At 42.2% G+C, this 14,160-nt stretch overlaps 1 protein-coding gene across 7 annotated transcripts in view; it reads right to left on the reverse strand.

Moving 5' to 3' along the window:
* DYNC1I1 (dynein cytoplasmic 1 intermediate chain 1) overlaps positions 1-14,160 on the reverse strand; it is a 188,727-nt gene that overhangs the window by 70,188 nt on the left and 104,379 nt on the right. For all 7 annotated transcript variants that reach the window (XM_072033627.1, XM_027450829.3, XM_027450824.3 and 4 more), the window contains 3 exons: positions 9,527-9,689; positions 8,256-8,355; positions 3,180-3,305 (listed from right to left, as the gene is read on the reverse strand). In XM_072033627.1, the coding sequence (XP_071889728.1) occupies positions 3,180-3,305; positions 8,256-8,355; positions 9,527-9,689 (389 nt within the window). The remainder of the gene's footprint in view (positions 1-3,179; positions 3,306-8,255; positions 8,356-9,526; positions 9,690-14,160) is intronic.

Genomic DNA, 14,160 nt, shown 5'->3' on the forward strand with positions numbered 1-14,160 from the left:
ACTAACTAGAATTAAAGCCAGTATTTGTGGCACAGCATATTGTAGCACTACGAAATTTACTACCAACTACGCAGCATTAATGAGCCTGATATGACTTCAAATTGGGCAAGAATTTTGTAACAGTAACATCATTATTGACAACAGCTAAGATAAACATTTGGAGAATACATCATCCCTCACATTTAAGGACTGAAATCAATCATTTTGCTGACTAGAGTTAGGAAAAAAACTATCATCATCAATAGATTTTTGTATCATTGCCTGCCATGGCTGATAGATAACTTCAGTAGAAGCCTGTAGGTTCTAGCAACTTTCAATGAAGGCACTAGAAAAGCCTGTCTGTTGGTCTGATTATGACGTTTTCAATAATCCTATGTAACACTACAGCAAGTCAGGAAGAGTTAAAGAAAATGAAGACATCCCTTGGTAATCAACTCGTTTAAATCATTGTAATATCCCAGGAAACACAGAAAGAACATTATGGTCCCTAGATTCAAGAATTCACTAAATGTGCACAAGGAAGTAAAATTGCCTAAATTTCTATCTGCTGAAGTTCACCCAACTTTTTAACTGTCCAGAGGTGTTTCACATATCTTTTCCTATTGATGTTACCAGAACTCGTGTGGTAGAATTTCTTAGACCTTTTTGAGAAATGGCTTCATAAACCTTTTTATTGATTTGGCTTCACAGAAGGGGTGAAGTTCCTCACCATGTCACATCTGAAATGACTTTCTACTTGTTTGTATCTCACTCTGAGCCCAAGAACTGAAAGGCAAAGATTAGTCACATTCACATAGTGTTTATTCAGACCACATTTTTATAGAAACTCTTTGGAAAAGAAACCAGAGATCTATTGTGAAAATGTGCTAAACGTAATGTGTGTTTGTCATACCTGTGCAACCTAGCTGTAACAATAACGTGCATGTTCATCACAGCTGCTGGGCTGGACTGTTAAAAAGTCATGCATTGCTAAAGAAAAATTGGGCATGTCTCACGGAAGACCTAGAGAAATGACTGAATCGATGGAATGTTTCTCTTGCAAAATAGTAATATAAATGACATGGGGCTAACTAATGATACAGTTTGTTTCCACTAACTAACAGAATAACTGAATAACTTTGGGCTAAGATATTTTTTCTCATTTTCCATCTGACTCAGTTAGCACAAAGCCTTTGTTCAAGAGACCAACACTCAATGCATTTCACTTCCCCATTTAATCTCATGCAGGTAATCCCATCCATACGGAGATGCAGAAGATATTCCACGTCAGAAGCCTGATAATGGTAATTCAAACATGGTTCCAGCTCCTAATGAACTCATAAAGCAAATTAGCTAAGGAGAGTTTGACCAAGAAAAGAAATATTTCCCATGAACACAAGAACTGATTTCATTACACTGAAATATGATTAGTCCAGGATGCATGGTGCCATGTGTGCCACATGTGTAGAAAGCACAGTGCCACATGTGTCTCAAAATTCACATGCTTTATGGTTCTCATGCTAAAATTCAGGACACGCAACTTAATAGAGGAATTACACAGAAGCCCGACAAATCCAAACCTCTACCCATCACTTTGCCCTATGCGTGCTTTTCTAATAGAGAGTACAGCTTGTCTCAGTATCTCAGTTCAATTTAGTGAGCCATGCCTTCCCTTGTTTAAGTGCACCAGCTTTTAAAACTAGATAGAATTTTTAATTAACAAAACACATTGTTATGTTTGTAGTCAATCTCCCTTTTGTGTAGGCAGTAGGGCTACCCTGAATCTGATTATTAACTTGCAGAATCAATCTAGTTCAAGAATTATTCTTCCAAAACAGCAATGGGCGATCTCTTCGCCTAAATATTTTGTTTAAAACAGTAAGCTGCATGTACATCCTAGAAGAATTTGAGGATGGGATCTGAGCTAAGATCTTAAGCAGTCTGAAAGAACACATCAGTCTGCTGAATATGATATCCAGAAAAATGCAAGTTCTCATTTCAAAGGTATTACACACACACACACACACACACACATATATATATGTATATAAATCTGTATGGCATATTTGCTATGCAGGCCTAGACTCCTTGTGAAGTTGTTTTTCAGTATAGCAAATTAGAAAAACATGCCCAGAATTAAAGGTTACTTAATCGGGTTGAAGCAGTAACTTCAATTCCAGCAACTCCCTCCCACTATGTTACATCTGATAATGTACCCAAGTCCAAACATAAACTTAGTTCAAAAAGATGTTTGGTCCTTGAATGTAAAATGACACTTAGCTTACACAATTAGCCAGGTAATACATATCCTTCCAAGAGAAGCAATTTTTACCGCAGTATAATCTGCATTTTACTAATCTCTGATTGTTAAGTTTTACTTGCTGAAACTTTTCCATATGGTGTTTTGAATGCCACTGTCCTGTATTTAATTACCACAGAAGGATATTAATAAAGAGGCTGGAAATTTGGCCCAAGCCCTGCTCCACCATTTGGATAGCTTGATGGAGATAGAGCCAATGAGCAGAACATTTCTGTCAATATCAGGTTGTGCCACTTCACACAGAAAAGCAGTGGCAAAAGAGAATTAAAAAAAAAAATAAAAAAAGTAAAACATCCAACTATTTTTGAATTGTTTACAGACTTCCAAAACAGCATGGTCATAAAGTACCATTGAGTGAAGGGAAACACTGGTTTGCTAACCTAAAGGACGGTCAAACAGGAATTGGTGGAGTAATCCTTGTAATTGAGACAGTTTTCATCAAGCTGTAAGACGCATGCCCAGAAATGCACATTGTGCTTAGGAATTTTACAGGCAAAACATGATATTGAGCAGAGCCAAGGCAACAGTAGGCAGCTTGGAGTACAGAGGATGCGAGGAAGCTAACGTGGGTGGGAAAGCATATGTTGCTGCCTGGATGAGGAAGTGGTACACCACAGTTACTTCATAAGTGCAAGGGTTTTATAAACTAAATCTCTTAGGGACTGTTTTAAATAGACAAAGAATGACACGCAGTCCCTGACAGGCTTGCAGCATTGTTAAAGAGGGCTGGATGCCTTCTAAAAACACTGGACTGCCACTTGTACTTTTTCCAAAAATGCTTATTTTTAACTTCAACCTCTTCGTATAAACAGTGGGCAGATGCGCCATGTAGTAAACTCTGTTTTGTCTAGTGTGAAATTAATGGCTTCCTCCGTCTTACCTGACAATGGAAAACATATTCTGGTGTGGTTTTCTTGAACTTCATGTTCCATACCAAGGCTACCCCATCAGGCTCATGTGGAGCATCTTCATTATTGTTATAAGATGCAACCATCAACTCAGGGTACTAGAAAAAAAAAAAAAGGAAAAGAGAATGAAATAAGCTGGATGATGAAGCTGTGCAAAATCAGATGAGAAAGAAATAATCTCACACTACATATGGAATATCTGGTTTTAATTATAATACCTACGATTTAGCTACATTTTGTTTTTCTATTTTGCTGGTCCCTGATGTCCTTAAAGCCCCTGTTCCTTGCAGTTATTCTCACATACCACAAAGGCAACATTATTTTCTGTAGATAATTCTCAGAAAAGACAACTAAAAGGATACTCATAAAGGGAAAGCAAAGCAAGGAATTTGGTTAAGAGGAAAAAAATTGAAGGTTTGAGCAATTTGCTTAAGCATTTCTTCAGGGACAAACCATTGTCTTAATTGATTTTGGTAACAAAACCAGTATGAGTACAGCACTGGCTTGCTCTTATTCTGAAATTCACAATTCTTCAGCATCCCTGAGAACTATTCGTTCTTATTTCACTATGCACTCCTCCAATTCACTTATACATAAAGACTTAAAAGCTCTTCTTGAGCAAAACAAAACATTTTCCTCACAGAAGCTCAATTTTGCAAGATGCTGAGGACATCTGATAAAGCACAGGGTGACCTCAAATTCCACTGACTTAGTAAGACTGTTGCAAAATCAGATCTGTATTTTCTTGTACAGCCATTATCTACTGATGTATATAAGCAGATATGCACCACACATATGTATTTGCTGTTTATATATACATATATACACATGATATCATATATGAAACATCAGTATTTCATGCTCTGTTGATGACCTTGTGCTGTTTTGAAAGACCACAAACAAAACTAGTAAAAGAACAGCAAGTCTGAAGTATCACTCATAGAATACCACTGCTTGATGATAGTTACACTGGGATTCTGTCCCACACAGCCTAACCTAATCCTGCTGAAACATTTGCTAAGACAAAATCATGTTTAAACTTGGCAGAAAGGGCTTACATTATGCACACTTCACAGCCTTCTGCACAACGGGCACTTCTGCAGTATATTCTGGGCTCTTTTCGTATACTTCAAGTCCCCTTTTCAGCTCCCAGCAGCAAAGACATAACACTTTGCCCCCCAAAACAAAACAGTTACTTTCTGCTGGTACAACAGCGCCCAGTTTCCTGTATTTCTGACACTCCGCACCTCTGGTAACCTCTGTCCTTCCCTCTAAATAATCCACACATAGAAGTGGACCTTATGTCACATTTGGAGCAGAGCACAGGGATCTGGCAGGCCAATAAGCCAGCAGCCCACGCTCACAGGACCCACACTCTCCTCTTGTAAACTAGGAATGCTTCCCCTCAAAATTTCACAATGATGCCTGCAAATCATTTTCTCTGCCTTTCCCAGGTAAATTCCTGCCAAACCATTCCCCACTTCACAGGGGAACCACGCAGCTGGTGGATGTAGAGGAAGCGGGACAAAGGAATTGCCAGTGGTGCTACCGGGAGCTATGAATTTGGTCCACACCAGGCATCTTAGATATTACAAAAGCCCCTTTATATCATTATCAGTGCGGTTGGGCACCCTCTGATCTCAAAATCCATTTGGATGAAATAATGCGCGCAGCTGTAATTTTTGCCATCAGCAGCTCTTCTTTCCCACTTTGGGTACGCTTCCATGGATAATACATCACGGAGCCGATGATTTTTCTATTCAAAGTCATCGTTCCCTGTAAGACCTGAGCCAGGTTCCAGACCCGTGGGTGGGAGAACCAGCAACAGCATGTGGCCACCAAAGCTGCCTCTTCCCCTTTTTAGAAAAAGGGGGCTCTGACTGAGAGGTACCTAGATCCCACCAGACCCTGGCTGGTGGCACAGCTCATAAGGGCACCCAAACCACTTGTATGGGATTTGGAGCATATGCCAGACCAACTACCTCTTCTCCCTCCTCCAGAACTGAGGGAGACCTGAGAGTGGTTCAATCCCACACCTGCTGGTAAACCTCTCCAGACGCCTCCCTGCCAGCCTGCCCCCCACTGCTCTCACCCCATCTGGGCACCCTCTTCTCTCCCACGACGGGGATTGCAACCACTTCAGAACAGTCAGCTTAGCTCCTTCTTTGAACTTTCTCATCCCAGTCTGGCCCCGGTCCAAGTAAACCGTGTGCGCAGAAGGCTTGTGCCAGTGCATCTCATTTTTACCAAGCAGGTCAGCTACCGTCGGCGCCAGCAGCTGAGCCCACGGTTTCGAAGGAGCAGTGACCTTGGCACGCAGAAGCAACAAGCCCTGCCACCGGCAGCCAGCCAGGCTGTGTGACCAGGTCTGAAGCACCACTTTCCAGGCACTCTGGGGCTTGTTCATGCCTCTAGAGAGTTTACCAAGCACGTTCAGGTGCTCACTGACTCAAATCTTGCCGGTAGGTTTCGCAATCACAGTTTATGCATCGGACTGGAAATGCAGTTTCAACTCCACGCAGACGGTGGGGTCATACCTAGCTGGGCAGCAGCACTAGGAAGCTTTCTGCTTTACAGAAACAGAGCCAAGTGCAGCACCACAAATCCATGCTGGCAACACAACCTCGATGCTTTTCTCAATCAGCTTGCACTTAGAGCTTTCTGCTCCTCGCTGGGTGCCTGTCTGTCCTGCCACTGAGAGCTGAGAGTGGCGTGGGAATGATGCTGTGTGAAAAAGCAGTCAAGGCTGCTGCCTGCGAGTCGAGAGGGACACGGCAATAACCCCGCGGCTGCGGCTTTCCTGACTTTAGGCAAGCTCAGTTACCTCCTCGCAGACAAAGCAAGGTGTTCCCACGCTCTGTTTACACTCGCTCTGCTGGGCCTTTCCCTTAGATCCTTGATGAAGGATTTCTCCCATTTTCCCTTTGCTCTGCAAAAGAATCAAGGGGCTGGTGGGTCAGCTTTAATGGTATGAATGATCCCACATGTTTGGGGCCATATTTTACATGTGACTCGGAACAGAAAAACTTGTTTAATCAATGCATCAAGCTCCTTTGTTTGATTAAGTTTCTATTCGCCTCCGGGGTGTTTTGCAGCAGCAGTTGTATCGCAGAAAATTGAGCAATGCGCTCGGCCGTTCCCATGATTATTCAAGCTGTCCTTTGGCAAACTGGACACTGCCGTGGCCTGCAGCGTGTGCGAGAAGAGGAGCTGGTGGTTAGGTGAAATACCACTGCACACCTCGAAGCAGGGAGGAGAAGTCGTGGTGCCTCCTCCCAGGCCGGCACGGGGTGGTGTGGAGGAGCCCCCGGCGTGCGGGAGCCCCCATGGTGGAGAAGCCCCCGCAGGGTGCTGAGGAGCTGAGTGTGAGGAGTTAACGGAGGGGAAGGCAGGAGGGGCCACCCGGGAACAAAGAGGTGGGAAGCAGAACATGCCTGTGTGCCCCAGGGGCTGAGCAATTACATTTGGCAGTGCTCTTCTGAGGCGGCTTTTTTTCTTGCTGCCCTGGGAATACAGTACGAGCTGCCTGTTAGGAAAATATCAGATAAGAATTCCATGTAATTTCCAGCCCCTGAACAAGTGAACAACCTAAGATAAGTGTTTCCTCAGGCTTATATTTGATTTCTGTGGAAATCCATATGTGCTTAAAGGCCACCCACATCACACCAGCGCATACCTGTTGTTAAGCTGATATTTTGTATGAAAGCAAAGGGGTAAATCGTTCATTTCACACACGGGGCGTGAGCTGGATGTCACAAGCAGACTCTCTAAACACTGAAGAGTCTGTAGCTGGCTGCTGTGCACACAACCCCGGTCAGACTGCGAGGCCTGCTCAGCACACCAGCAATGCTCACGCTCCTGTCCTGCCACCTCCTACAGTCCACTGCCACCAACCCTGAGAAGCTCCCGGGATCTTGGAAGGAGCCCAGCTGCCATTTCACAGGGAAGGAGAGAGTGACAGATGAAGAATCACTGTGCTACTCAGCTCATACGTGGCCTTAAACACCCTCCTTGTCCCCAGGCATATCTAACGGGGTGCAGAAAGAGCAACTTCTTCCACAATTAGGCTAAGCAAAACTTGCCCTTAGCTCTATGCTAAGGACCCTGGAGCTCCCTGGGCTCCTCCCCAAGGAAACCATCTGCTATGCTCCAGGCTGGCACCTAGGAACAGGCTGACAGGGATGATGCAGAGAGGATGACAGCAGCTGGAGAGAAACTGCGACCAAATGAATTTGACATTCGGTCAAACTACGACCTGTGGTGATGTGTGTATACTAACACCAGCTCTCCAGTGGAGTAACTAATTAACCTCATCTCCGTGCCCTGCTGATGTGGCTGTGCTGCCTTTGGGAAGCTTAAGCAGCTCTTTAGTCTTAGTTTGCAGTATGACAGTGCTTTGCAGTGCACAGAAGCTGGAAACCTTCCAGGCACGTTACTGTAGCGTGCTGCCTGGGCAGCTGCAGTCTTGTCTCCCACAGCTTGGAGAGAGGACCCAACGTTTTTAGAAAGATGGTTTTTCAGCCTTTTCAAGTTGGTCATGGACTGAACAACTGTCAAAGTTGTTCAGTTGTTCATATTTTGGGTTTTAGTATATTAAAACATATATTTAGTATATTAAAATATATTTAGTATATTAACATATATTCCTCCCTATTTTTATTTTTATATATTATTATGTATATTATTATTATTACTTACCTAATTATTTTTAATTGGTTTAATTTTAAAACTTTTGCCCTAAAAGGAATTCTGTGTGCTGGAGGAGTGGAGGGAGGAAGAAAAAAGGAGAGTTCCTTAGTCTTGTTAGGTTTGTTAACCTTTAAAGTCCTGACTTTGAAGACCAAGTAGCATATGCAAAAATAACAACTTCATTACTGCCCCCTACTCTTTGTTACGGAGAAACATGCATTTGCTCACTCAGTGCCCTGCTGTTAGCTAAGAAATAACATTATACTCTGCAGAACGAGTGGCAAAATTATACTGGCTGTATTTTTTTAGGGAGAAGTTGGAAGCTATATAGAAACATATCTCCCAGCTTCACATCTTACCTGAAGAGACCAATCCATACAGGTGACGACACGATGCTTCGACCAATGCTCATCATAGAACTGACGGTTAAAGGAAAGGTTGGCTCCTGCTTGAACATCTCTGTGAATCCAAACAAAGTGACACTTTTTTGAGGAAGCAGGGTTCAAATGCTGTGAAAATCAATGCAAAAGTTTCTGACTAACTTCTGGAGAAGTCTGCCACCTTCATTTAATTGCGTTCACTGACAGTCTTGTAGGGAGTAGCAACATTGCACTATGGAACAGATTTACAAGTATTTCACAAAAACAGATTTCTTAATTTCTGCTGCCTTCCTGTCTCTTTTTTTGGCTGGCTCTTCTGAAACACCCTGGGACCCCCCTGCTACCTTTGTCTCTCAGTACCTGGCATTCAGCACCCCTTTTCTGAATCTTCACATCTAAGCTATAACCAACATTCTCTTATTTTTCACTGCTGAAATCATGAAGTTACAGCATCTCCCCCTGGCCATGGAGATGGCAAATGCTTTCTGGCACCACTAGGACCTGCTGAAGCTCAGTGCTGGTGCAATGCTGCTGCAGGGATGTGTTTAGCTGGTCACAGGGTTAACATGCAGTAGCTTTAACACACAACACAGCTCCTGATTTGCCACAAGGCTTCAACGGATACGCAGCTGCTGAAACCTAAATATTTCCTCTTGTGCTAACAAGGTTTGCTTCTTGTACCCCTATAAACTGCACAATCTGCAACCTGTCACCTCCAGTCTTATGTGTTTGGATTGCAGACACTTTGGGACATCATCATTTCCATCCACACATTGCATCCCATAGCGGGATCCATCACAGACCTGGTGCAGCAGTATGATATAAACAACAGTAATTTGCTTTTGTAAAAATGCCATAATCTAAGTACACAGATGTACACCACTGGAATGTACACGTGCACATCTACATATTCATTGTGTACACACACATTTCTATGTTTCAATTATTCATATTTTTCTTCATAATTTGAAGTTTCATCCAAAAAATGAAACAAAAAATAAAACCATCTGAGTAACATTTTAAAGACAAGAAAACAAAACAAAAAATGCACCACAATACAGTGATAAAGCACAAAGCTATTTTACAAAATAATTTAGGCTGACAAAGTGACCCAGGACTTCAAGGAGAGGTTTTACCATTTTCTTAGCTATTAAAATGTTTAGTTTAGTTTCAAAAGTAAGGTTTCTTGGCATCGGATTTTTTTTTTTAATAAGCTTATTTTACAAAAGCAAACAAAACCCCAAACTGACCCATCTTTCTCTTCTACATCTCTGCCACTGTAGTCAAAGAATATGTCTGAATCTTCAGCCAAAGCTCGCTCAATTACACGTATTGTCCGGTCAAAAAATATCAGGAATTCTTCTGAATGGAGAACTTGCTGTTTTTCTTCTTCTGTCAGTTCTCTGGGAGGAGCTTGGAAAACAAAAAGATGTAGTTAAAGAGTATGACATTTCACTCCTTTCCAAGTGAATCAACATCTTCAGGGAGTTTCTTTAGACAGGAAAGCTTACTGTAGTACTGTCAAGACAAAAATTAAAGCTTTACTCTTAAAATCATGACTAAGATTTTTTTTTTCAGTATGTTTGAACATACTCCTGTATGTTCCCAGAATGTAGACTTTACACAGAAGAGATCCTATATCTCACATATTTATTATTCTGAAATGGAAAATACTTAAAGCCCCAGATTAAATAAACGCAGCGTTCCTATTTCAGGAAATCTCTGCCTGACGTTTAGGCAATACCTAACTTGAAAAAGCAGAACACTTATGTAACGGGGGACCTGTCAGAGGAGCCAAAGATAAAATAATCTTCTCAATTTATACTGCACTTCTTTGTATTAAAAGGGCTCTCATAATCTCTCCCTTCACTTCTTCCTATTTCTTCTTGGTGTCACTGATAAATTTTGTCCTCGCTTTAGAGCTTTTGTAAAGCACTGAAGCAAATAACTGAAGATATTCTCCGAGGCAGCAAAATCTAAAGCGAGTGACCAAACCCCATTTTATTTCAGGTGGATTTATTCCTTGCAAAGCAATCTTAAGAGTGAGAGCTTGGGCAGAGCTGCCCTGGAGGGGTGGGAGCTGCCTCAGGCTGCGGGCTGGGGAAGCTCACGTCCCTGTGCAGCCAGCAGGATGAAGTTGCTCCTTTCCACATACACGGAGGTGTAGGTGTGAAATTCCAAAGGGGTATAGCCGGTATGACCCTTCGTCTGAAAAAAATCAGGATGTACTAGTTTCACCCCTCCATCAGTTTCATGACCTGGTGGTAAATTACAACTAAACGTGAGCAACTGTGGGAAGGTAAGCTGGGATGCTGCTCTACGCTGCAAAACTACAATTACACTAGCAGGGTCATACTGATAAGGTGGCTAATCTGTGTATCAATTATGCCTTTACCTACCTGTGATTTTAAACAATCAATTTATCTGTATTTCAGAAGCATTTGTATTTTCAAAAAATGCCATGAGTATCTCTGCAGTTACACCAAACCAACCTTGCAGCTGTGTCACATTTCCAGCCTGAAGAGCTCTGCTGGCATCATAGGAATTATGCTAACAGGGAACACTGTTCCAAATTCATAATTAGGTACACAAACATCACTCAATAAACAGACAGATTTATTGCAAAATTACAGAGGCTTGTACTTAGAGTTTAACTGGTGACCAAAGGTCTCCCACATTTGGCCTCGCACTACAGATTTGAGGTGTTTGCTTTTGCAAGTGACCTTGCAGTCTCCCTAGGCCATACTGGGTTAAAATACCAGCAGCCAAAAAAGATAATTCAGCACAGTGCCTCAGAGAACACCCAGCATACATTAAAGTTTAACTCCAAGCCCTGCTGTATCTTAACGTTTAATTAAATGCGGAGTGACACAGCTCAGAGCTGCACTTCAAAATTATTTCCCAGTTGCTGTGCTGCACAGCTACCTTCAGGTGTCGGAGAGATGTAGCCCTTGCTTGCCATCCCATTTCCCCGTGGCTCACGCTAGGTTTTTGTGCTGACAGCTGCCTGAAGAGGCAGGAACTGGCTACGACTCCCCTGCCAGCTCCAGGGGCAGGGAGAGATTCAAAGGAGCAACTACAGGCAGGAGCACTGGCACGGTAAAGCGGTTCTGCAGTACTCAGCTCCCTCAGTTTTCAGGGTATTTGCTTTTAGAGCACTCCCTGTGGTCGGGAGAGGCTGTTATCACCACGTTTAGGTTTGCCTAACCTGGTCAAAGCTTTCGCTCTAATAGACAAAATCTCTGCACTTCATCCAGTCTAAATAGAGAGGGCAGGAAAAATGCGAAAGGTGGAGGAGCAATTTGGCCCTCGGGAGACAAAGCAGCTTGGAAGTTAGAAACTTTAGCCTCTGACCATCTCCTGTGGCTGTGGCCCTCTGCCTCCTGCCACCAGGTTAGGGGGCCCCGTGGAGCTCCACATGTCCAGAGAAAATCTTTGTCCCCCTGCGTGGTCCCCCTGAGTAGCAGAGCAACCATTACCAAGGTGGAAGCACAATTTGCCTCTAAGTGCTTTAGACAGAAGCAATGCATGTTAAAAAAAAAATAAATAAAAGAAAAAAAAAAAAGAATGACTAGCAAAAAAGTACAGGTTGACCTATTGCAGCATCCCCTACTGAATAGGAATTGGCACCAAGGGAACTCATCTGGCAAGGAAGGCTGTAATGAGGCAATATCCCACTGTCACCACTAAAGCATCACTTTCCGAGAATCAAAGACAACAAGCATGACAATGCAGCAAAACGGCATAAAAGGGGAGCAAATAACTGCAACTGGAAAACTCACTTTAAACTGCTCCAAATGCTAAAAAGTGTTCGCTAAATCAAATCCTCTCTACAGCCTGGAAGTATAAATTTATTACTTGGTCATTTGCCTACTTGGACTGGCAAAGAAAGTACAACCAAAAATCAATAGAAAGGGGAAAGGCAAAAAATAAACAGCTTGGGAGCTGTGGAGTGTTCACAAGCAATGGAGACACAAATGATTGCAGTTCTACCTCAGCAAAATCTCCCTAGCAGTTAGCAGTGATCTGTGGGAGGCCAGCAGCCTATTAAACCCTCTTCGGCATCAGAAACACCTTGGCTAAAGTTTGTAGGGCATAAATCAGCTTACCTCATTCATCTGACTGACACACCAGATGCCCCCTGGCGATATTAAGCTTCATATTTTAACCTTATTTTCTTCTTTCATTCGTCTGCCTCTGAAGTTTTATTTGAGGCAATCTCTTACAAGAATGTTAACATCATTACTTTTTCCAGTGTAAAACATTTCTGTAACTACTGCAAATACATGGAGTATAAGCAAAAAAAGAAAAAAGAAAGAAAGAAAGAAAAAAAAATAGACAAGCTTGTTCTTTCAAATATGAAGATTTTGTAACCATTTATCTTGCAGAGCCACTTCCATTTTCCCCTTGTTCCTTTTTCCTGACTGTCCATTACCTTGAATAAAATAAAAGAATCCATGTAATTTTCTGCAATTTCTCTTCCTATCTAGAGGCTTACAGTTACTTTGATCTCAGCTTTCAGGAGACACAGACTCTCTTCAAGGAAAGCTACGAGAAATATAAGTAGCTGATCAAAGTATTTTTTGTTTTGTTTTGTCACAGAGACCTATGTGATGTGACAATATCTCCAGAAATTCTAGGTAGGAATACAGCAATTGCCTTCAAATATCTGCTCTACCTAAAGTAAAAACCAAACAAACCACATCTAACCCTCCACGTCTAGCAAAGCCCGGTGTGATGCTTAGCTTACCAGTGCCGTAAGTTACGTGCTTATTGCCTGAAGTGCAATGAAAGCTCCCAAAAAGGAAGCTCCATACTTTGCTCTCGCTTATGTTCAGCAGCTTTGTAATGAAGCTGCTGTGCCTGTGCTCTGCTTCCCGGCTGGAGGAGCTGGACTGAGCCCATGGCCTTGCACAGCTCACTGCAAGAGGTCCTGTGCTGCAGCCCACATGGGACCTCCGAGTTCTGCCTGACCCCAAGAGTACCACCGAGCATCCCGTCTGGTCACAGAGCCACTGCAGCTTAGCCATGAGCAGGGTGCTGCCCCGCTGCCTCTGGAGCTTCCAGGTCACTCACATGTATTGAAGGAGCCCTGTACTCATTTTAATGTATAATATTGTACAAAATAAGAAGGAATTTACATTTAAAATACAAATGCTGTAAAGTTATACATGTACAAGCACAGAGGATGCTGCTGGATAGGAGATATTGCATACTTGTGCATGAATAAAAAGGCCTAGAATCAAACAAAGATCAAACATGACATGAAAACAGCAGAATTATTCAACACTTGAGCGAAAAGAGAAAAGAAGAAAAAAAGATATAAAAGCATTTCCTTGGATCGCTAGAAGCTAGGCTAAAAAAAAAAAAAGCTCCAGTCTTGTTCTTATCTGACAGAAGCAGGACTGTAGTAAATACAACATAAATAGTTGTGATAGCAGTACTGGATCAAATTCACAAATATTTAAAAAAACAGGATTCAAGTCTTCTCCCTAGGGAACCAAAAGGATATTTAAAAAACAGAGAAAGACCCTCATTTAGGTAAGTACAATAGAATAGAAAAATATTCTCTTGCAGCCTAAGCAATTGTAAAAACCTGACAAAATATGTGAAGTGCATTAAAGACAAAAAAAAAAGGAGAAAAAAAAAAGAACTGAAAGAGTAAGTGAATGAAAGAAAGGGTGAACTAATAAAAACAGTAAAGCAGGAAGCAGCCTTGTTATGAGCACAGAGATATAATGAGAGACAGAAGGAGATTAGTAAAAACCCTTTTAAGAGCTGCATTATTTCTTTTAGTGTGTATTTAAATCCACGTAAACTTCAGATGTGCTGACTACTGAGTATGGCAGAAATGCACAGCGTGAGAACCGCAAGGTGCTAATCG

This window comes from Anas platyrhynchos, chromosome 2 (assembly GCF_047663525.1).
Source record: "Anas platyrhynchos isolate ZD024472 breed Pekin duck chromosome 2, IASCAAS_PekinDuck_T2T, whole genome shotgun sequence".
Classification (NCBI taxonomy): Eukaryota; Metazoa; Chordata; class Aves; order Anseriformes; family Anatidae; genus Anas; species Anas platyrhynchos.